This window comes from Nerophis ophidion, unplaced genomic scaffold (assembly GCF_033978795.1).
Source record: "Nerophis ophidion isolate RoL-2023_Sa unplaced genomic scaffold, RoL_Noph_v1.0 HiC_scaffold_46, whole genome shotgun sequence".
Classification (NCBI taxonomy): domain Eukaryota; kingdom Metazoa; phylum Chordata; class Actinopteri; order Syngnathiformes; family Syngnathidae; genus Nerophis; species Nerophis ophidion.
Window position 1 is genome coordinate 691,088 of NW_026906968.1, and position 25,898 is coordinate 716,985.

General features: G+C 40.6%; 1 protein-coding gene across 1 annotated transcript; it reads left to right on the forward strand.

Annotated features, from left to right (window-relative positions):
• Positions 1-4,449: 4,449 nt before the first annotated feature.
• On the forward strand, positions 4,450-25,600 carry LOC133546859 (zinc finger protein 260-like). Its single transcript, XM_061892695.1, has 2 exons — positions 4,450-4,947; positions 22,597-25,600. Exons 1-2 carry the CDS (start codon positions 4,773-4,775, stop codon positions 24,534-24,536), a joined length of 2,115 nt encoding a protein of 704 aa, XP_061748679.1. The 5' UTR covers positions 4,450-4,772; the 3' UTR covers positions 24,537-25,600.
• The last annotated feature ends 298 nt before the right edge of the window (positions 25,601-25,898 follow it).

The following is a 25,898-nucleotide window of genomic DNA, read 5'->3' on the forward strand; positions in this document are numbered from 1 at the left end:
TAAATGACATGCCAACCAAAATGAAAGTGGATACAGGTGCTAAATGCAATGTAATGTCACTGAAGACTTTCAATAGAGTAAACAGCGGCGTGAAACTCACCAAACAACACAGAAGCACAAATTTGGTGGCTTACGGAGGAGCCAAAATCGAGACACAAGGTGAAGCTACGCTGACATGCTTTTTAAAGGGACAGCGCCACTTACTGCCATTTTTCACAGTGGATAGAATGTGACATCACTGTTGGGCTTCCGTGCATGCCTGCGTACGGGGCTAGTCGAGTTGAGTCCCGATGTGCACCATGTCACCACAGAGAACACTGGAGAGTTCAGCGCACGGATCCTCACACAATACCAAGATATTTTCAGTGAAGAGCTCGGAGAACTACCAGTTGTTTACACAATGACAGTGGACCCCAATGTGCCGCCAGTTGTTAGGCCGGCCCACCGCATCCCAGTAGCGATGCAAGACTGTGTGAAAGCTGAACTTAAATCCATGGAAAGCATAGACGTTATTACTTCAGTCACCGAACCAACAGCTTGGGTGTCATCCATGGTCGCTGCGCACAAGAAAGGCAAATCAGAAATCAGATTGTGCATCAACCCCAAAGATTTAAAGGCCTACTGAAATTTGATTTTCTTATTTAAACGGGGACAGCAGGTCCAATCTATGTGTCATACTTGATAATTTCGCAATATTGCCATATTTTTGCTGAAAGGATTTAGGAAAGAACATCCGCGATAAAGTTAGCAACTTTCGGTGCTAAGAGAAAAGCTCTGCCTCTACAGGAAGTCGCAGACGATGACGTCACATGTTTGATGGCTCCTCACATCTTCACATTGTTTTTAATGGGAGCCTCCAACAAAAAGTTCTATTCGGACCGAGAAAACAACAATTTCCCCATTAATTTGAGCGAGGATGAAAGATTCATGTTTGAGGATATTGATAGCGACGGATTAGAAAAAATAATTTTAAAAAAAGTTCAAAAAAAAAAAAACGCAATTGCATTGGGACGGATTCCGATGTTTTTAGACACATTTACTAGGTTAATTCTGGGAAATCCCTTATCTTTCTATTGTGTTGCCAGTGTTTTAGTGAGTTAAATAGTACCTGATAGTCGGAAGGGTGTCTCCACGACTGTCTTGACGCGCAGTGTCTCAGGGGAGTTGACGGCATCTATGGATGGCACAAGCTCAGCTTTTCTCCGGTAAGAACTGACTTTTTAACCACAATTTTCTCACCGAAACCTGCTGGTTGACGTGTGGTCAGGATCCATGTTCTCTTGACCGCGCTCTGATCCATAGGAAAGTTTCACCTCCAGGAATTTTAAACAAGGAATCACCATGTGTTTGTGTGGCTAAGGGCTAAAACTTCCCAACTCCATCTTTCTACTGTGACTTCTCCAATATTAATTGAACAAATTGCTAAACATTCAGCAACACAGATGTCCAAAAAACTGTATAATTATGCCGTTAAAGCAGACGACTTTTAGCTGTGTGTGTGTGTGCAGCGCTCATACTTCCTAAAAACCTGTGACGTCTTGCGTACACGTCATCATTACACAACGTTTCGAAGACGAAACTCCCGGGAAATTTAAAATTGCAATTTAGTAAACTAAAAAGGCCATATTGGCATGTGTTGCAATGTTAATATTTCATCATTGATATATAAACTATCAGACTGTGTGGTGGGTAGTAGTGGCTTTCAGTAGGCCTTTAAATGAAGCACTAAAACGGCCCCACCACCCCATGAGAAGTGTGGAGGAGGTAGCAGCACAAATGTTTTCAGTGCTAGATGCAAAAAATTCATTCTGGCAGATCCGCCTGAACAAGAAGTCCTCAATGAAGACAACATTCAGTACTCCTTTTGGACGTTACTGATTCCTTTGCATGCCTTTCGGCATTAACTCAGCAAGCGGAGTATTCCAGCGCACAATGGATCAGCTCTTTGCTGGATATCCATGCTCAGTCATTGTCGATGACATCATCATCGGAAGCCAAAAAAGGTGCTTGAACGTGTGAAGGAAATAAACCTCAAACTCAACATGCAGAAATGCAAATTTCGACTTGACCAAGTATGCTATGTTGGTCATATCTTCAGAAGTAAAGGTTTGAAAGCTGACCCCTCCAAAACTGCTGCCATCACAGACATGCCAGTCCCCACAGATGTCACTTCACTTCTACGTTTCCTGGGAATGGTTAACTATCTTGGCAAGCACATTCCAAACCTCAGTGACATCGCAACGCCACTGAGGAAGCTGACTCACAAAGAGACCGCATGGTGCTGGTTCCAGCAACACCAAGATGCTTTCGACCGCCTGAAAGCATGTCTCTCCTTTCCACCAGTATTGGCCTACTAAGATGTCAAAGAGCCAGTCAGGCTGACCTGTGAGGCGTCATGCTTTGGACTAGGAGCTGCCTCATGCAAAATGGAAGGCCAGTAGCCTTTGCATCCCGCACCCTTACAGAAACAGAAACTCAATACGCTCAAATTGAGAAGGAGCTTCTAGCTGTTGTGTTTGCATGCACCAAGTTCAGAGACTATGTGTATGGCAAGGCCACCATAGTAGAAACTGACCACCAACTGTTGGGGACTATCTTGAAGAAACCAATTCACAATGCCCCGGCCCGTCTTCAGCGGATGCTGCTACACTTGCAAAGCTATGACATAAGCCTAATCTACAAAAAAGGAAAGCACATGTACTTGGCTGACACTCTTTCAAGAGCCCCTAATGCAACAGACAGTGAGAGCCCATCTGATAGTGGTTCTTTCGACGTCATGTCTGTGAGCTACATTTCTACAGCCCGCCTGGAAGAGCTCAAGAAGCACATGGAGGAGGTTGAAGTAATGCACACTCAGTGTAGTTATCCAGCGTAGATGGCCTGCCAGAAAGACTCAGCTGCAGCCTGCCATTGAAGTTTTCTTCCCCTACAGAGACGAACTCACTGTGGAAGATGGAATTGTCATGAAAGGGCAGAAAGCAGTCATTCCAACGTCACTACAAAAGAGTACATTAATATTGTACACAAAGGTCACCCAGGCATTGAAGCAACCAAACGCAGAGCAAGAGGTATCATCTTTTGGCCATCAATGTCACGAGACATCACTAAAGAACTACTTTTTTGCACAGTGTGCAACAGCACAAAACCACATCAGCAGAAAGAACCACTTCATCTCCATCCAGTTCCAGACCTTCCGTGGTCACAGTTGCTACAAACATTTTTGAATGGCGTGGACAACACTACCAGGTGATAGTGGATTCCTATTCTGGATGGTTTGAAATTGACCTTCTACAAAACATCACAGCGACAGTTGTAATTTCCAAAATGAAAATAAAATTTTTCAGTGCACGGTACACCACACACACTGCTATCTGATAATGTAAGACAGTACAAGTGTGAGCAATTCAGGAAATATGCTGAGGAGCGGGACTTCATCCACACCACCAGTAGCCCAGAGTTTCCCAAGTCGAATGGACTTGCGGAAAGAGCTGTCAGGAGTGACAAGCAACTGATGGAGAAATCCCACCGGGACAAACCTTTTTTTTTTCTTTTTTTTTTTTTTCTTCTTTGTCATGAAAAAGGGACGTTTTGTCATGAAAAAGGGAGTTTTTTGTGGTTGGTGCACTAGTTGTAAGTGTATATTGTGTTTTTATGTTGATTTAAAAAAAAAATACAAAAAAACATTATTATTATTTTTTTTTTTTTATAAAAAATTCTTCCGCGGCCCGGTGGTTGGGGACCACTGTTCTAATGTACATACTTGTTCTTATGCTATCTGAACTCACTATGTTCTCTGCTGGCTGTACATATCCTACTAAATAAGACCTACACTGTTTCAATGTCCACATTTCTCTGTTGATGCAATTGTTGATGACTGAAGTACTGATATCAACCAAAGCTACTCATCCCACCCCCCGGATTGTAAATAATATAAATAATTAATTGTATATACTATGATGATTAACCTGTGTGATGACTGTATTATGCTGATAGTATATATTTGTACCATGAATTGATTAACATGGACCCTGACTTAAACAAGTTGAAAACTTATTGGGGTGTTACCATTTAGTGGTCAATTGTACGGAATATGTACTGTACTGTGCAATCTACTAATACAAGCATCAATCAACCAATCAATCAAAAATGATATTTCAAATATATAAACCGTATTTTACTTTAAATCATGTATGTATGAGAATAATTAACTAGTACTGTTTTTAATGCATTTATTGTGTTGTCTGTCTAATTGTAATAAATGCAGACGAGGCGTGTTCAACGTTGACTCACACAGCGTGCTCATAACCACATTCTAGCTGTCTGCATGGCGACATACGACACCACTTCACGGGGCTACCGCGCATGCTCGTCACTACTGTTGCATGCTGGGTAGTGTAGTTCTTATACTCCCTAGCCCAAAACATCACAACTATGACTCTTTGGCCCCGCCCCTACGGACGCATGCTTGGAAGACATGCGCTTTGCGGCAAAGTCCTCCTTTTCTCCACACACGCTTCTAAGCCTCGGCACATCTCCTCACATCGCTACTAACTACACTTTATTCATCCTCCGTGTCAGGATAAACTCCACTCGTCTCAGCCAAATTTGGAGATTATTAGGCCTGCTTAGCTTAATAGTTGTTTGAGCGCGCCAATTAGCTTAGCATGCTAGTTAGCTTAGCTTGTTAGCCGCTAACAAAGAGACGCGGATTTGATCAACACATCGCTTAGTTAAGATCAAGTGTGAGTGTAAAGTGTTGTGATTGTGTGAAAATGTGCGAAAGAACGATAGCAAAGTATGAGGAGGAACTTTGTTGTGTGAAAATGTGTGAAAGAACGATAGCAGAGTACAAAGAGGAACTTTCTCGTACAAAAGAAGAGAACGAGAGACTACGTCAACTATTGGAGGCTGTTTTCAAGAAACCTCAAGTTGTGTTACACAGAACAGGTTTGTTTACTTCTTACTCTCACATTTTTACTAACTTTATATTTCATCATGAACATGACGTGTTTGCAGCAGTCATTTCCATTAGATCAGGGGTGTCCAAACTTTTTCCACAGAGGGCCGAACACGGAAAAATGTAAGCATGCAGGGGCCATTTTGATTTCATTTTCAAACCATAACGAAATATATGGATTTTTTTTTAATCCTTAGGGCTCCTGGGGAGCATAGAGGGTCTCAGTCACTAAAATGTTAAAAAAAAAAGGTCAAATTATTATTATTTTTTTTTTATTTAATGCTTACAGTAAATCTCTATATCAACTTGAGGTTGATATAAAGTAAAACAAATAAGGTTTTGTGCCTTTTCAGTCAAAGACAACTTGTTTTTTCATCGTAAAACTGAAATATGCAGTATTTAGATAGATAGATAGTACTTTATTGATTCCTTCAGGAGAGTTCCTTTATTTAGCAATTCAAGCCCTCAAAGATCAATAATGCAGGACATCATTGATTTTAATTATTTATTATTTTTGAGTAATCACAGTGAAAAGTTAAATAAAATCCTACTAAATATATTTGAGATCCGAAAGGTTCCCCACTCATAAAGTGATTCATTTTTATTAGATTTATTTTTTTTTACTTTTAACACTTAAATTTAAAGATAAACTTCGGATATATCTGTCGATTTTAAGTTTGAACTATTATTTTGTTTATTTTATGTTCTTTTGTCCAAATTTTGATCTTTTTATATGGCAACCACACAACATATGGAATATTTTTCTACATAAAACATGGAAAAAAAAAAAAATAAAGACACAAGGAAAAAAAAAAACTGCTTGCATGGCAGCTTTGTGTCAACATTGCCACGTTTTCTCATTATATTTCACCTCATTCCACTTTTTTTAAATGTGTTTTTGAATTTTTGCAATACTATCAATTTTGCAATTTTTGCAGAATGTGTGGCGGATGGGTAAACGATTAGCTGCGGGCCGCAAATGGCCCCCGGGCCGCACTTTGGACACCCCTGCATTAGATAATGTCCAAATAGAGGTGATTTGGCACACTTATAATTAAAAAAACTAAAATAATGTTGTTTTTCATCAGATATGTAGTAGTATTGTATACGTCAGTGGTTCTCAAACTTTTTTTGTCATCCCCCACTTTGGACAAGGGGGAGTTTTCAAGCCCCACCTGCCCCCATCGCCACAACAGAACGCTAATGGGGCGGCATAGCTCGGTTGGTAGAGCAGCCGTGCCAGCAACTTGAGGGTTGCAGGTTCGATTCCCGCTTCCGCCATCCTAGTCACTGCCGTTGTGTCCTTGGGCAAGACACTTTACCCACCTGCTCCCAGTGCCACCCACACTGGTTTAAATGTAACTTAGATATTGGGTTTCACTATGTGTGTCACTAGAGAAAAGCGCTATATAAATATAATTCACTAATGCCAAGCTTAACATTTTCAAATGTATTGAACATCAAGTAACATTCATGTCAGGGTTTCCCACACATTCATTTATTTGTGGCGGCTCGCCACGAAAGAATTACGGCCGCCACAAATAAAAAAAAAACATTTTCGGCTTTTGACTCGCTTGACCGCTCATAAAAGCAGTGGGACTCTGTCTGTGAATGGAGCTTGTAGTTACATATTATGTAAATATGATATAAATATGTACATAAAGTGTTGTAATTATATTCCAACTCCGCGCTCTTCTTGGTCATTGCCGCCGCAAGAATATAATAATGAAAACATGTTTTTAAGTGAAATTCCCTCCCGTTCCTCGCGCCCCACCTGTCATGTCTCTATTCCCCACAGGTGGGGCCCGCCCCACACTTTGAGAAACGCTGGTATATGTGGACGGGGGCCCTGCTTTGGTAATAATGTGTACCCCTCTCAGAGATCATATTTAGTTCCACTTCCAACATTCACATGATGGAAAATAAGATGAGATGGTAAAACGTGAACAGTTGTGGAACCTTTTTACTCGGGGGGGGGTGACGGGATCTCGTTGGAAGCGCGATGTATGAGCAGACGCCGTTTAGGTAAAACAAAAAGGTGTCTGCCAATTTAGTTTACAATGTCATTACGTCAGTAGTTGTCAAACTTTTTTAACCAAGTACCACCTCAGAAAATACTTGGATTTCCAAGTACCACCATCATGAACAGCATTAAAATACAGTAGCATAGTAGGCCTTAATTATTCATTAAAAACAAGGAGGACACATTATTTAACGAGTATATTTAATAATTTTAAATACTGTTGCATTACACACAGTTTGAACAGTAACACTGTGTTTGCATGTAGGAATTGATTGAATGATTGATTGATACTTTTATTAGTAGATTGCACAGTTCGGTACATATTCCGTACAATTGAACACCCGAATAAGTTTTTCAACTTGTTTAAGTCGGGGTCCACGTTAATCAATTCATGTTACAAAATGAATTGATTGGAAAATAAAAGACTGTACTTAAATATTACATAGTGCACACTAGATAGATTCTGGTGCGCACCAGATAGTTTCTAGGATGCAGCTTCCTCAGTTGACCTCTGACCTGGTCCACAAAGATGACTAATGTCTGGTGGAGGAGTAGGGGGTTGCAACCATGGCTGGGGGGGAGAAGACGAGGGGGTGGCTGCGATGAGGAAATGGCTAAAAAGGCAGTAAAAACTTTTTAAACAAAGTGTTTGCTCGTGACGTTTTCTGAAATTTGTAGGTATATTCTTGCTATCGTTTTCAGAAGGTATAATATTGTGTTTCAGAGATATGCTTTGACATTTTTGCCGATGACATCTATTAAACAAGACAAGGAGCAAAGTAATCAAACACAGACAGGATTCAATTTAGCTCATGAGGAGAAACGTCTGGGCTGCAACTTCGTACAGTTTCCCACCACGCTCTGACGAGGGAGTTCCACGCGTCCTCTTTCCTTTGGGCCTTTTCTGATTACATAGCTGCAGATGTTTCTAAAGGGAGGGGGGTCGTAAATGGCTGTCGCACTCGATCATAAACAGTTAAAAGAAAAGGTGCCTTGTGCTGCGTCAGGTCTGCTCCCTCTCCGCTTTGTAGCTCTCGGGTCAAGAAAAGGTCTCCTGTGGCTGTCAATAGATCAAAGAAACCGACACCTCCATGTTGCATCCCATCGCAGATAGTGGAGTTTTACAAGCCTTTTGTTTGATAAGATGAAAGACAGTTTTGGGTGTTCTCGCAGGGGACCTGAATTCAATGGAAAACAAAGTTGTTTTATAACTTATATACAATTATTCTGACAATTTTGTTATTATTGTTGATATTATCTGGAATCGATTATTGGTCGCAGTAAAGTAGCAAATTGGGTAGTTTTTAGCTCTAAATGGGGTATTTCAACAAGTAAACAGTACAGTAGGTACTAGGTTTATACATGTGTAATGCCCATAAGGGTATTCCAGTACAATATGCCGAGATGAGATGTGTAAATATCAAAATATTACTTGAAATCAATTTTTGGCAGCAGTAAAGTGGTTGTTTTGGTATATTTTAGCTTTGTAAAGGGTATTTCTACAAGTATACAGTAGGTAATTGATTTATATATATGTCATGCCCATAAGAGTATTTAGTAAAATATGCAGAGATGAGATGTGTCAGTATCAAAATATTACTTAAAATACATTTTTGGCAGCAGTAAAGTGGCCATTTAGGTAGATATTTGCTCTAAAAATGGTATTTCAACAAGTAAACAGTACAGTAGGTACTTGATTTTGATATATGTAATGCTCATAAGGGTATTTTAGTAAACTATGCAGAGATGAGATTTGTCAGTATCAAAATATTACTTGAAATCAAATTTTGGCAGCAGCAGAGTGGTTGTTTTGGTATATTTTAGCTTTGTAAAAGGTATTTCTACAAGTATACAGTACAGTAGGTACTTTATTTATATATATATGTAATGTCCATAAGAGTATTCTAGTAAAATATGCAGAGATGAGATGTGTCAATATCAAAATATTACTTAAAATACATTTTTGGCAGCAACAAAGTGGCCATTTGGGCATATATTTGCTCTAAAAAAGGTATTTCAACAAGTAAACAGTACAGTAGGTACTTGATATTGATATATGTAATGCTCATAAGGGTATTCTAGTAAAATGCGTGTGTGTAAATATGCGATGTGTAAATATCAAAATATTACATCAAATCACTTTTTGATTCAAGATAGTTTATTGTCATATGCACAGTTAAACAGTTTGTCGTACAATGAAAATCTTACTTTGCTAGTCCACCCTTCAACAAGTCACACGGTACTTAGCTAAAAATAAAAATGTATATACAAGGCACAGTAAGTAACATAACATTATGGCACATTCTGATTGACAGTCAACAGTATAAATATGGAGGTGACCTTGGGTCACAGCAGCAGTTAAAGTGTCTTTAGTGATCAACGGTGAAACGTGTCTACAGTGATGGTTCACAGTTCGGGGGTGGTCAAGGTAGCTGTCTTTTGTTCAAAAAGACAAAAGTAAAAACGGGGAGTTGGAGGGAGCTAGCATTCACAAGCCTGATGGCCTGTGGGAAGAAACTGTTTGTCTGTCTGGTAGTCCTGGATTTCAGGCTCCTGTATGGTCTGCCTGATGGTAGGAGGCTGAAGAGACTGTGTACTGTCCTTGATGATGATGTGTGCTCTCCTGGTGGCCCTGGTAGAGTACATGTCCTGTAGTGAGGGGAAGGCTGCTCCTGATATGTACTGAGCAGTTTTAATCACTCGCTGGAGTGCCTTCCTGGCCTTAGCAGTGCAGTTTCCATACCAGACCGTGATTGAGCTGGTAAGGACCCTCTCAACCGTACTTCTATAGAAGTTGCTGAGAATTTTTGGTGGCATGCCAAATTTTCTCAGCCTTCTTAGGAAGTACAGTCGCTGCTGGGCTTTCTTTATTGTTTGTTGGGTGTTGTGATCCCAGGTGAGGTCCTCGCTGATGTGGGTCCCGGGGAATTTACAGGTTTTCACCCTGTCCACCTTTGTCCCCCCTATGTACAGAGGTGTGTACTGTGCACTCCTTCTCCATGGGTCAATAATCATCTCCTTGGTCTTGTCTGTGTTCAAGAAGAGATTATTATCCTGACACCAGGCCACCAGTTCCGCTACCTCCCTTCTGTACACTGCCTCAGATCCCCCGGTGATCAGTCCGACGACCGTAGTATCATCTGCAAGCTTGATGATAGGGGTGTTGTTCTGGGAGCCCACACAGTCGTGTGTGAAGAGGGTGTACAATAGGGGGCTCAGCACGCAGCCTTGGGGGGTCCCGATGCTTAGAACCTTTGTGCCTGATGTCTGGTTGCCGATTCTGATTGACTGGGGCCGGTTTGTGAGAAAGTTCAGGACCCAGTCACATAGAGTTGGTGTCAGACCAACAGTGAGGAGTTTAGCACTGAGTTTTTGTGGGATGACCGTGTTAAAAGTAGAGCTGTAGTCGATGAATAATAGCCTGGCATAGGTGTCCTTGCCCTCTACGTGGGTGAGGGTGGTGTGGATGACAGGGTTGACTGCAACCTCAGTGGACCGGTTCTGCCGGTAGACAAACTGTAGAGCAGGGGTCACCAACGCGGTGACCGCGGGCACCGGTCACCTGTAAGGACCAGATAAGTCGCCCGCTGGCCTTTTCGAAAAATAGCTCAAATAGCAGCACTTACCAGTGAGCTGCCTCTATTTTCTAAATTGTATTTATTTACTAGCAAGCTGGTCTCGCTTTGGTTGACCTTTTTAATTCTAAGAGAGACAAAACTCAAATAGAATTTAAAAAATCCAAGAAAATATTTTAAAGACTTGGTCTTCACTTGTTTAAATACATTCATTTTTATTTTTTATTTGCTTCCTATAACTTTCAGAAAGACAATTCTAGAGAAAATATACAACCTTAAAATTGATTTTAGGATTTTTAAACACATTCACCTTTTTACCTTTTAAATTCCTTCCTCTTCTTTCCTGACAATTTAAATAAATGTTCAAGTATTTTTTTTTTTATTGTAAATAATTTTTATTGTCTGTATTGTATTGTGTTGTAAATATTCATGTTCGAAATAAACTAAAGAAAGAAAGAAAGAAAATAGGAATAATAAATACATTTTAATTTAATTCTTCATTTTAGCTTCTGTTTTTTCGACGAAGAATATTTGTGAAATATTTCTTCAAACTTATGATTAAAATTCAAAAAAATGATTCTGGCAAATCTAGAAAATCTGTAGAATCAATTTTATAACCTAATTTCAAATTCTTTTGAATTTCTTTTAAAATGTTTGATCTAGAAAATCTAGAAGAAATAACGATTTGTCTTAGTTAGATATATAGCTTGGTCCAATTTGTTATATATTCTAACAAAGTGCAGATTGAATTTTAACCTATTCAAAACATGTCATCAAAACTCTAAAATTAATATTAATCAGGAAAAATGACTAATGATGTTACATAAATAATTTTTTTAATTTTTTCAAAAAGATTCAAATTAGCTAGTTTTTCTCTTCCTTTTTTTTGTTTGAATTTTGAATTTTAAAGAGTCGAAATTGAAGATAAACAATGTTTCAAAATTTAATTTTCATTTTTTTCGTGTTTTCTCTTCTTTTAAACCGTTCAATTAAGTGTTTTTTCATCATTTATTCTCTACAAAAAAACCTTCCGTAAAAGGAAAAAAAAGTTAGGACGGAATAACTGACAGAAATACCCATTTATACATATATATATATATATATATATATATATATATATATATATATACATACATAGATTTATCTATTAAAGGTTAATTGAGCAAATTGTCTATTTGTGGCAATTTATTTAAGTATGTATCAAACTGGTAGCCCTTCGCATTAATCAGTACCCAAGAAGTAGCTCTTGGTTTCAAAAAGGTTGGTGACCCCTGCTGTAGAGGGTCCAGTGTGTCTGGGATGGTCTTCTTGATGTGTGACATGACTATCCTCTCGAAGCACTTCATCACTATTGGGGTGAGTGCAACAGACAGGTCACAGTGTTTTTCTTTGGCAGGGGCACGATGGTGGTGGTCTTGAAGCAGGTGGGCACAACAGCTTGTGTTAGTGACAAGTTGTATATGTCAGCAAGTACGTCAGCCAGCTCTGATGAACACACCCTGAGGGCCTGGCCAGGGATGTTGTCTGGGCCGACTGCCTTCCGTGGGTTTGTTTTCTTCAGAACTGTACGTACCTCTGCTGTTGTCACAGTGAGCGGTGGGTCCTGCGTGGGCTCCGTGGTCAGAACCCCTCTCTGTTAGTTGGTGTTGAGGACCTCGAAGCGGGCGTAGAACTCATTCAGCTCATCTGGCAGTGATTGTTGGCTGTTTGTGACCCCCCTGCTCCCCTGCTTGTAGTCTGTGATGTGTTGCAGGCCTTGCCACATGCGCCGGGAATCTGTGTTGAAGTGGAATCCCTCCAGCTTTTGTCTGCATTGTCCCTTGGCCTCGCTGATGGATTTACACAGGTCATATCTGGCCTTATTCTAGTCCTCAGCGTTGCCTGAGACAAATGCAGTGGAGCGGGCATGTAGCTTGGACCGAACATTAATCCAGGGTTTTTGGTTTGGGTATATCTTGTATTGTTTTTGGGGAACAATGTTTTCCACACACGTACTGATGTAGCCAGTTACACCGGAAGCATGTTCCTCTATGTCAGGGGTCGGGAACCTTTTTGGCTGAGAGAGCCATTTAAGCCAAATATTTTAAAATGTATTTCCGTGAGAGCCATATAATATTTTTTAACACTGGATACAACAAAATGTCTGCATTATTAAGTAAGATCAACATTTATAGAGTATAATATGTCACAAACTCGCATGGCAGCAGTAGTAGTGGCACCAAGATGCAGGAACCAGGAGAGCGAAGAACAGGTAAGATGAGGAACGCGCAAGACAAGCAGAAATAGAAACATGCTGATTGGCAGCAGGTGTGTACCGGCGGCCAACCAACAGCAGGTAAGGGGAAAAAACACAGCGCTCAGCGGTACAAACAGGAAATGGAAACAAAATAAGAGCACTGATGGAAAGTAAATACAAAACAAAGAAGCACGAACAGAAATGAAGTGACAGATCTTCACACAATAAGTCTCTTATTCTTTTTTAATAAAAGTTTCATTCGGAAGCTCACCGATGATGAATAAAATGCTTCTTACCATTAATGCGACTTCTTGAACAGGTGCGGTAGAAAACAGATGAATGGATTAAAATGTATGAAGTGAAGTGAAGAGAATTATATTTATTTAGCGCTTTTCTCTAGTGACTCAAAGCGCTTTACATAGTGAAACTCATTATCTAAGTTACATTTAAACCAGTGTGGGCGGGCACTGCGAGCAGGTGGGTAAAGTGTCTTGCCCAAGGACACAATGACAGTGACTAGGATGGCGGAAGCGGGGATCAAACCTGCAACCCTCAAGTTGCTGGCACAGCCACTGTATCAACCGAGCCATGCCGCCCCTAATACTGATTTTAAAAGATTCACAGCACAAGACAGAGAAAAAAGACAAGTAAAATCGTTAAACGTTGACAATCCCTTATATTCCTTAGAACTGACCCATATATTCAAATGCAAATGACAGGTATGATTATTTTGTTGATTTTAAATTCTTAAAATCTGCCTGGAATATTGGTCCTCTATTCTGTTTACAATCATACGGAGCCCCTAAAGGGAGATGGATGTTTTGCGAGATCTTGCAATACTTTGGTATGAGAATGTTTTATATTTTGAACGTTATTTTTAACACTGTGATTACCAGCGGAATTATTCATTACTTATCATGTTAAGCAATGTCAGCTAAGATTTATCTAAGAGCCAGATGCAGTCATCAAAATAGCCACATCTGGCTCTAGAGCCATAGGTTCCCTACCCCTGCTCTAAATACACAGTACCATCATCCCTCTGAGCAGCAGTTTTGAACATGTCCCAGCCTGTACTCCCAAAGCAGTCCTGAAGCACTAGTTCAGTGTCTTCATTCCAAACTTGAACAGTTTTACACACTGGGGGGGGCTTGCTTGAGACGCGGTCTGTACGCTGGATATAGAAAAGCTGAGATATGATCAGATAGTCCAAAGTGTGGTCTGGGTACAGCCTTGTAGGCTCCCCTCACGTTGCAGTACACCTGGTCCAGGGTGTTTATCTCCCTCGTAGTAAAGTTCACATATTGATGGTATTTTGGGAGGACACTCTTTAGGTGGTTAAAATCCCCAGCTACCGTGAACGCAGCATCAGGGTGTGGGGTCTCTTGTTTACTGATGACGTCATGCAGCAGCTTTAGCGCTGTAGTGGAGTCCGCCCGTGGCGGGATGTAAACAAACAGTATAAACACTGCACTGAACTCCCTTGGCAGGTAAAAAGGTCTGCATTTCACCATCAACAACTCAATGTTGTCCGAGCAGTGTCTTTCAACCACCTGTACGTCCGAGCACCAGCTGTTACTCACGTAAACACAGACCCCGTCGCCTCTCGCCTTTCTTGAAGCCTTTGTCCGGTCTCCACGGTAAACTGAGTGCGTTGTTAGCTGGATAGCAGAGTCTGGGATGCTGTCCGAAAGCCAGGTTTCCGATTCCTGGTTCTCAGCTCATCCAGCTTGTTGTCGAGTGAGCGCACGTTAGCTAGCAGCAGGCTAGGTAGTGGTGGTTGTGTAGCTCTAGCCCAATTGTTCCCAAACTTTTGCAGGCTGGCGCCCCCTTGGCTCCCCAGTGAATTCCTAGCGCCCACCCCCACAGACACATATGGAAACAAACACCTCTTTCTTGATATTTGGTATGCTGCAATTTGAAAAGAGAAAGGTTAAACACAAATGTGTATTTCACAAATAAAACCCAATTTAGTAAACCAGTTTATTTTTTAGCAGTTTTAACTGTTTCAGCAACATAGAATGGTAAATAAACATTCCACCAGTAACCTTCATCGTCTCACACTTAATATTAATGGGATGGATGTGCTTGGTGCAGGGACATAAGCTTCTCAACATCAGGCTGGAACTCACTAAGAAGAAGTCGTAGATCCCCGCGGTCAGTCATTTTCAGTCGGTTTCTTTGCTTGGAAAGAAGCAAGGCGACTGCACTGAAACCCCGTTCTACTAAATATGATGTTGGGAAGGCAATAAAGTACATCTTGACCTTGTTCCACAGCACTTGATAGCAGTCAGAGATTTTTTTTTGTAACCAAAAATCTTGATATGACTTTTTGAACTTTGGCCTTAGCTCAATGTCATTTTGAATTGAAATCAGTTGTTCCTCTGCCACTCCAGTTTCTTCACCGTCGACATTTAGGAATGGATTGATCACCCAGTCTGGTATTTCAAGCAATAAAATGTCTTCAAATCTCTCAGACATGTCTCTGTGCAGTTCATCCAGGTGTGTACAATACACACAATATATTGGTAACAATATATATCAGTGAATGCACCACCCTAACCAGCTCAACACAACACAACACGGCGCGTTCTGGCGAGTCCCCAATTTCATGTTGACTTGAACTCAAGATGATGTTGACCGCCAGAATGCGGTTTTTATTATAAGATAAAATTCTGAACATTACAAGCTTGAAATTACAAACCTGAGCTTTTGCTTTTGTAGTCTATGCTGTCGGATCTGACTGGGCCAGAGCGGCGTGTGGTAACCGGACCCTGATGCGTCGTCCACTGACTCGTCCTGCTGCACGTGTTGTGTACAAATCGTCAAACCAACGTTCGAACTTCTGACTTCGACTTCGGACTGCCGCCCCCTTCTTCCTCACCGCCCCCCCAGATCTTTCCACCGCCTCCAGGGGGGCGGTACCGCCCACTTTGGGAACCACTGCTCTAGCCTTTAGCCTAGCATGTAGCCCCGCCGTCTTGTTGTGGTTGTTTTGTGGTTAGCTGGCTCTCGTCGTAGCAGAAAGTTGAAGTCCGTCAGACTATAAGTGAGCTCGTGGTGAGGTTTTCCGATGTCCAGAAGTGCATCTCTGTTATATCTCACTGTTGCATGCAAAAACTTTGCATTTAGGATGCAAATTAGTACTACAAACCCCGTTTCCATATGAGTTGGGAAATTGTGTTAGATGTAAATATAAACGGAATACAATGATTTGCAAATCATTTTCAACCCATATTCAGTTGAATATGCTACTAAGACAACATATTTGATGTTCAAACTGATAAACTTTTTTTTTTTTTTGCAAATAATCATTACCTTTAGAATTTGATGCCAGCAACACATGACAAAGAAGTTGGGAAAGGTGGCAATGAATACGGATTAAGTAGAGGAATGCTCATCAAACACTTATTTGGAACATCCCACAGGTGTGCAGGCTCATTGGGAACAGGTGGGTGCCATGATTGGGTATAAAAGCAGTTTCCGTGAAATGTTAAGTAATTCACAAACAAGGATTGGTAGAGTGTCATCATTTTGTAAGCAAATTGTCGAACAGTTTTAGAACAACATTTCTCAACAGGCTAATGCAAGGAATTTAGGGTTTTACCATCTACGGTCCGTAAAATCATCAAAGGGTTCAGAGAGTCTGGGGAAATCACTGCACATAAGCGATGATATTACGGACCTTTGATCCCTTAGGCCAGGGGTCGGGAACCTTTTTAGCTGAGAGAGCCATACAAGCCAAATATTTTAAAAAGTATTTCCATAAGAGCCATATAATATTTTTTTTAAGACTGAATACTGAATATTCTATCTTATTTCAATTATTGTGCAGAAATATTGGGAAATACATATCATAGCAACATAATGCTTTTATTTCACAGAAACGAGCAATTTGTATAATTTTTAAAGTACGATATAGCGACCACACAAAACCACTTCATTAGGTCACAATTACTAAAACTAAAAGACATTGTAGAATTGAATAGTCTATTAATGCTGTTCAAAGCGAGAAATACAATTCTTCCAAAGGACGTACAAAAGTTATGTGTTCACATCTGAAGATGAGAACCACAGAAGGCCGTATGACTTTAAACATCCAAGAGTGCCAACAAATTTGAAACAAATGTGCTTGTCTGTTGTTGGTGTGAAAGCATGATATTCTCTAAACAAAGACTTAAAAAGCTGTGAGAATACCTTTGTTTTTAAAAAGAGTTACAAAAAGAGAAAACTGGAATTATATCAAACTGAATTTTGATTTAGATTGAACGTGTCATTGTGAAAATACTTAAAGGACAATTGAAAAGTATGTTGGAGTTCGGGTGTTGTTGGAGGGAACAGTTATAAAGTCATCGAAAATAATTTGTGTTAAAAAGGGGGGCAGATAAATATAAGAATATTATTCTTCCATCTGCTCCTTTCTGATCATGGAAATGTATAAGAAACAAAAAAAACAATGAAAGTGTCAATTGTACGTGGCTTGTATATATGCATTTTAATGAAAGGAATAACAATAAATGATGATGATGCATTCATTTTTTGGTAAGTCCAACATTTTTTGAGTATAATAAGTCTCTTATTCTTTTTAATAACATTGTTATTCTGAAGCTAACCAACAATAAATAAAATACTTCTTACCATTAATGCGACTTCTTGAACAGGTGCGGTAGAAACCGGATGGATGGATTAAAATGCATGAAAATCTTTTATATTTTGAACGTTATTTTTGACACTATGATTACCGGCAGAATTATTCATTACTTACCATGTTTAGCAATGTCAGCTAAGATTTATCTGAGAGCCAGGTGCAGTCATCAAAAGAGCCACATCTGGCTCTAGAGCCATAGGTTCCCTACTCCTGCCTTAGGCGGTACTGCATCAAAAACTGACATCAGTGTGTAAAGGATATCACCACAGGGGCTCAGGAACACTTCATAAAACCATAGTCAGTAACTACAGTTGGTCGCTACATCTGTAAGTGCAAGTTAAAACTCTACTATGCAAAGCCAAACCCATTTACCAACAACACCCTGAAACACCGCCGGCTTGGCTGGGCCCGAGCTCATCTAAGATGGACTGATGCAAAGTGGAAAAGTGTTCTGTGGTCTGACGAGTCCTCATTTCAAATTATATTTGGAAACTGTAGATGTGGTGTACTCCGGAACAAAGAGGAAAATAACCATCCGGATTGTTCTAGGCGCACAGTTCAAAAGCTAGCATGTGTGATGGTATGGGGGTGTATTAGTGTCCAATGCATGGGTAACTTACACATCTGTGATGGTATGGGGGTGTATTAGTGCCCAAGGCATGGGTAACTTACACATGTGTGATGGTATGGGGGTGTATTAGTGCCCAAGGCATGGGTAACTTACACATGTGTGATGGTATGGGGGTGCATTAGTGCCCAAGGCATGGGTAACTTACACATGTGTGATGGTATGGGGGTGTATTAGTGCCCAAGGCATGGGTAACTTACACATCTGTGATGGTATGGGGGTGTATTAGTGCCCAAGGCATGGGTAACTTACACATGTGTGATGGTATGGGGGTGTATTAGTGCCCAAGGCATGGGTAACTTACACATCTGTGATGGTATGGGGGTGCATTAGTGCCCAAGACATGGGTAACTTACACATGTGTGATGGTATGGGGGTGTATTAGTGAACAAGGCATGGGTAACTTACACATCTGTGATGGTATGGGGGTGCATTAGTGCCCAAGACATGGGTAACTTACACATCTGTGATGGTATGGGGGTGTATTAGTGCCCAAGGCATGGGTAACTTACACATGTGTGATGGTATGGGGGTGTATTAGTGCCCAAGGCATGGGTAACTTACACATCTGTGATGGTATGGGGGTGCATTAGTGCCCAAGACATGGGTAACTTACACATCTGTGATGGTATGGGGGTGTATTAGTGCCCAAGGCATGGGTAACTTACACATGTGTGATGGTATGGGGGTGTATTAGTGCCCAAGGCATGGGTAACTTACACATGTGTGATGGTATGGGGGTGTATTAGTGCCCAAGGCATGGGTAACTTACACATCTGTGATGGTATGGGGGTGCATTAGTGCCCAAGACATGGGTAACTTACACATGTGTGATGGTATGGGGGTGTATTAGTGAACAAGACATGGGTAACTTACACATGTGTGATGGTATGGGGGTGTATTAGTGAACAAGACATGGGTAACTTACACATGTGTGATGGTATGGGGGTGTATTAGTGCCCAAGGCATGGGTAACTTACACATCTGTGATGGTATGGGGGTGCATTAGTGCCCAAGACATGGGTAACTTACACATGTGTGATGGTATGGGGGTGTATTAGTGAACAAGGCATGGGTAACTTACACATCTGTGATGGTATGGGGGTGCATTAGTGCCCAAGACATGGGTAACTTACACATCTGTGATGGTATGGGGGTGTATTAGTGCCCAAGGCATGGGTAACTTACACATGTGTGATGGTATGGGGGTGTATTAGTGCCCAAGGCATGGGTAACTTACACATCTGTGATGGTATGGGGGTGCATTAGTGCCCAAGACATGGGTAACTTACACATCTGTGATGGTATGGGGGTGTATTAGTGCCCAAGGCATGGGTAACTTACACATGTGTGATGGTATGGGGGTGTATTAGTGCCCAAGGCATGGGTAACTTACACATGTGTGATGGTATGGGGGTGTATTAGTGCCCAAGGCATGGGTAACTTACACATCTGTGATGGTATGGGGGTGCATTAGTGCCCAAGACATGGGTAACTTACACATGTGTGATGGTATGGGGGTGTATTAGTGAACAAGACATGGGTAACTTACACATGTGTGATGGTATGGGGGTGTATTAGTGAACAAGACATGGGTAACTTACACATGTGTGATGGTATGGGGGTGTATTAGTGAACAAGACATGGGTAACTTACACATGTGTGATGGTATGGGGGTGCATTAGTGCCCAAGGCATGGGTAACTTACACATCTGTGAAGGCACCATTAATGCTGAATGGTCCATACAGGTTTTGGAGCATCATATGTTGTCATCCAAGCAACGTTATCATAGATGCCCCTGCTTATTTCAGCCAAACAATGCCAAGCCACGTGTTACAACAGCGTGGCTTTGTAGTGAAATAGTGCATGTACTAGACTGGCCTACCTGCAGTCCAGACATGTCTCCCATGGAAAATGTGTGGCGCATTATGAAGCGTAAAATACGACAACAAGACCCCGGACTGGGCTTCACGGTGGCAGAAGGGTTAGTGTGTCTGCCTCACAATACGGAGGTCCTGTAGTCTTGGGTTTGCATGTTCTCCCCGTGAATGCGTGGGTTCCCTCCGGGTACTCCGGCTTCCTCCCACTTCCAAAGACATGCACCTGGGGATAGGTTGATTGGCAACACTAAATTGGCCCTAGTGTGTGAATGTGAGTGTGAATGTTGTCTGTCTATCTGTGTTGGCCCTGTGATGAGATGGAGACTTGTCCGGGGTGTATCCCGCCTTCTGCCCGATTGTGGCTGAGATGGATGCCAGCGACCCCAAAAGGGAATAAGCGTTGGAAAATGGATGGATGGAAGACCCCGGACTGTTGAAGGACTGAAGCTCTACATAAAACTAGAATGGGAAAGAATTCCACTTTCAAAGCTTCAACAATTAGTTTCCTCAGTTCCCAAACGTTTATTGAGTGTTGTTAAAAGAAAAGGTGATGTAACACAGTGGTGAACATGCCCTTTCCCAACTACTTAGGCACGCGTTGCAGCCATGAAATTGTAATTATTATTTGCAACAACAAAAAAAAGTTTATGAGTTTGAACATCAAATATTTTGTCTTTGTAGCGCATTCAACTGAATATGGGTTGAAAAGGATTTGCAAATCATTGTATTCTGTTTATATTTACATCTAACACAATTTCCCAACTCATATGGAAACGGGGTTTGCATAATAAATAAAAAACGTAAATGTTGTCAGGAGGACGACGCAAAGACGTCAGTCACGGGGGGCGCCATCTTGAAAAAAAGTCATTGTTGATATAATATGCCTTATTTTTTTGTGAAGTTCAGTGATTATTGACTAGATTATTACTTTGGGAAGGTGAGAGAAGAAGAGTTGTGGTCTTGTGAGAATTGTCTGCATTCACACACAATTCCTTGAACAATTGCCTCATCTACTTATTATTATTATTATTATTATTATTATTAAATGTAGCTTACCATATTGCTGAAAGTTTTAACTTCCCCTTGGGGATTAATAAAGTACCGTATTTCCTTGAATTGCCGCCGGGGCGCTAATTAATGTAAAACCTCTTCTCACTCTGGCACTTACCAAAGGCATGCGGTGTATTTAGGCCTGCGCTTAAAAAATTGAGTGTGATGTAAGGATACATCATGAAAAGCACATTTAATAAAAAAAAGTTTTTATGGTCTTACCTTTACTTTTAAATGAAGTCCCTGCGCAGCTCCTTCTGATCAAAAGCATCGATAACTTGTTTATAGAAGTCTTCCTTATCTTTCTTCAGTTTTAAAAGTCTCTCTGTCTCGATGGAGATCTTCCATTATTACCTCCTGCTTCGATTGAAAGTCCAGTTTAGAAAACTGTTTTATTTTAAATATGTAATCCTCCATGTTAAAAGTGCAAGCGAGAGGAAAAAATAAACACACGCTGCTCACTCTTGCTGCTTGTTGTCACTTCTTCTGCAGCCGAGTAGTCGCAAGGAGGATCACTAGCGCCCTCTATCACCAGGAGGCGGGAGTCATTTAATGACTCATATTTGACACACGCAGCTACGGTATATTAATAAAACATAGCTGCTTACTGTTCTTTTTAGCATATTCAATAACTTGGACCTTAAATCCTACTGAATAGCTCTTAATCTTCTTCCCTTTATGCGATTCCTCCATTTTGGAAATGATGACAGGTGAAGTGTCACTCGTGACGTGACGAGTTTGACCCGGCGGGAATTGTAGGCATATGCTAATTATTTGGCGAAACGAGTTTGACCCGGCTTTAATCCTGAGCCGGCGGTAGTGCTAAGCACGCGCTAATTAGTTTGCGAAACGAGTTTGACCCGGCAGTAATTCTAGGCAGGTGCATACTATATACCCGGCGGCAATTCAAGGAAATACGGTCTGTCTGATTCTGATTTTGATTGAATGTGTGGACTGCATGAATGATGCCTTCTCAGTTCTCACTCTAACGCAATTTGAGTGTCTAGAAATGCACTAAATTAATATAATCCATTATTGTTATTATTAATAAGGTAAACAAATGATCTTTTGAAGGTGTTGTCAGTAATCTGATTACTTCTTCCCAGTTTAACTGTGGTGACACTATCTAAATGAAAGCAAAACAGATGTCATCTTTCTTGGCCAACATGTTGACTGTGCTCATGCTTCTTTTATAACAGACATGTCTCTAAAGATGAATGTGAAAATGACTAATTATTGTCCACCAGCAGGGGGAGCTCATCACTAGTACTACTGTGTGGAGGCTGGCATGTGGTACATTATTTCCTGTGTGTGTATGACTTATTCAGAGGGACAACAGCACACTTTTATGTATGGCGTCTACCATTAAGGATTGCAGGAATGACTTTTAGGATGTTTTTATATGAATAAGGTGGATTGGATGTTGGCCTGGGAAGGCTTTCCCCTGAATGTCTTCTTCATGTGTCAGCTGGAAGTACCCTGACTGCTGTGAGGGGAAACTGATGAGATTGTGAAATAATTTCTTGGTGTAGGACAATGTCTCATGTGATTGAGCAAAGCTGGACTTTTATCAAGAATGTTTGTTTTCTCCTGTTCCGCAGACTTAAAAAAAGAACATCTTCCTCATGAGCAGGAGGAGGAACCACAGTCCTCCAACATACACGAGGAAGAAGAGGTACCAAATTCCCAACACATCAAAGAGGGAGGAGAGGAGCCACAGCCCCCCCACATTAAAGAGGAAGACGCGACGCCACAGACCCATAATGTTAAACTGACCCTTCACATTAAAGGGCAAGCGGAGGACCCACTCATCTTACACATCAAAAAGGAAGAGGAAGACCTACTGACCCCTCACTTTAAGGAGCAAGAGAACCCGCTGACACCTCTCATTAAAAAGGAAGAGGAGGACCCACTGACTCCCTACTTTAAAGAGGAAGAGGAGGACCAAGAGGCGCCGCACATTAAAGAGGAAGAGGAGGAAGAGGGCATCAGTCAGCCTAAATGGTTGGAGGAGTTCCCAGTGACTGGTGTCCCTGTGAAGAGTGAAGATGATGAGGTGAAAGGTGAAAGTGAGGAGAGGGGAGGGGGGGAGCCTCCAAGCAGCAGCTCAACACAACACATGACAACAGAAGCTGATGGAGACCACTGTGGAGGATCACAAGCAGACAAGCTCTTAGCTCCACTATCAGATAGTGAGGACACAACGTCACACTCTCCTGACACTGATGATGAAGACTCTAAAGATGATAAGACATGTCACACTGACAACACTCACTTCACATCTTCTCACTCTCACAAAACCTTTAAATACCATAGTTCTCTGAAAAGACACATGAGAACACACACTGGAGAAAAACCTTTTTCTTGTTCACTCTGTAGTAAAGGTTTTGCACAAAGTCACCTTTTGAAAAGACACATGAGAACACACACTGGAGAAAAAACTTTTTCTTGTTCAATCTGTGGTAAAGGTTTTGCACACAGAAACAATTTGAAAAGACACAAGAAAACACACACTGGTCAAAACCCTTTTTCCCGTTCAACATGTGGTAAAAGTTTTACACGAAGTCAGAGTTTTAAAGAACACATGAGTACACACACTGGTGAAAAACCTTTTTCCTGTTCAACCTGTGGTAAAGGTTTTACAAAAAGTCAGAGTTTGAAAAGACACATGAAAATACACACTGGTGAAAAACCTTTTTCCTGTTCAACCTGTGGTAAAAGTTTTATACGAAGTCAGAGTTTTAAAGAACACATGAGTACACACACTGGTGAAAAACCTTTTTCCTGTTCAACCTGTGGTAAAAGTTTTACACGAAGTCAGAGTTTTAAAGAACACATGAGTACACACACTGGTGAAAAACCTTTTTCCTGTTCAACCTGTGGTAAAAGTTTTACACGAAGTCAGAGTTTGAAAGTACACATGAGAACACACACTGGTGAAAAACCTTTTTCCTGTTCAACCTGTGGTAAAGGTTTTACAAAAAGTCAGAGTTTGAAAAGACACATGAGAATACACACTGCTGAAAAACCTTTTTCCTGTTCAACCTGTGGTAAAGGTTTTACACTCAGTCAGAGTTTGAAAGAACACATTAGAACACACACTTTTGAAAAAACTTTTTCCTGTTCAACCTGTGGTAAAGGTTTTACAAGAAGTCAGAGTTTGAAGGTACACATGAGAACACACACTGGTGAAAAACCTCTTTCCTGTTCAACCTGTGGTAAAGGTTTTGCACACAGTAACAAATTGAAAAGACACATGAGAATACACACTGGTGAAAAACCTTTTTCCTGTTCAATCTGTGGTAAAGGTTTTACACAAAGTCAAGATGTGAAAGTACACATGAGAACACACACTGGTGAAAAATCACATTCCTGTTCAATCTGCAACAGAAGCTTTTGTGACCGATCGACCCTTGTAAGACACATGAGAAGACACCCAGGAGAGAAAGTGTTGAGTTGCAGTGTGTGTGGTGAAAGATTGTCTTCTAAGTACCAGTGTAAGAAACACAAGTGTGCTGGTGAGAACAGCAGCAGCAAATGAAACTGCAGGATTTGAAATAAACTGTCCAGACTTTCATTTTGACTTTCTAACAACATCAGCACATATAACATGTGTGACATTGTTGTTTGTCTAACAATCTGTTTAATATGCTTCTACATTTATAGATTGGATAGTTTGAAATATTGAAGTGTGACATATTTGTATTTGTAATTGTTAACAATCCCATAGATTATCACCTTTATATGTTATACATATGTACTGGTTCACATCTGAAACATCTTCTGGACCACTTCAGGAAGCATATTATTATTTACTTTATACATCATTTAAACAGTTGTCTTTTATACAATTTTAAAATATGTGTCTCTTTGAATCATTTGTTGGGTCTCTATAATCTATTTTATTCATTACCGTTATTACTCTGTATTATGATGATTGTGTTGTGATTGTTTTATATGTATGTCCCCAGACCTTTATGCAATATAAAAGTGAGAGAAAATGGCTGAATTGTTTGAGGAAGGATTTCTTTTGTTTTTGTTTTTTTCACAAACAGACATTTGTGGATAAAACAAAAATTCCCATTAATGGGTTTCAATTTTTTTTTAATATATGTATTCTTTTGAAACATCCCCAAAACTGCATCAGTATCAATCAAAGTTCAGAGTGTCAGTAAAAAGCTAATATTGTACATCATCCCACAGATATTTACTTTGCATTCTGTTGGAGCCAAATTTCTTTATTTGTTTATTTAGTTTTTATTTAGTTTTCTGTAATTGATTGCTGGCCTCAGTTGATGCTGAATTTCCTTTTCGGCAGATTGCTCCGCCCACTTCCTCTTGAGAACCAGGAGATGTTGACAGGGATGGGACCGTTGCTATGGTGCGGTTGCTATGGTAACGTCATTTAATTGGGTTCAGGTGGGAACACTGGAGGGGCGACTGCATGGAGGACACAAACTGTTTACAAGCTTGCTGTGTGTGGTCAGGTCTCACTGCTGTGACAATGTTGCATCCAAGTCAAGGTCAGCATACTTTATGTTCTACAGCCTACATGTCATTTCAGTTTGATAGCCAAAAATAAACTGATTGTCATATCCAAACATATTTCCACAGTACTGGACATTGAATCATTTGCACGCTACTACAACTCAACATGTACTACTATCATAAGTCAACTTAACTACTACCATAACTCAACATGTACTACTATCATAAGTCAACTTAACTACTACCATAACTCAACATGTACTACTATCATAAGTCAACTTAACTACTACCATAACTCAACCTGTACTACTATCATAAGTCAACTTAACGACTACCATAACTCAACCTGTACTACTATCATAAGTTAACTTTACTACCATAACTCAACCTGTACTACTATCATAAGTCAACTTAA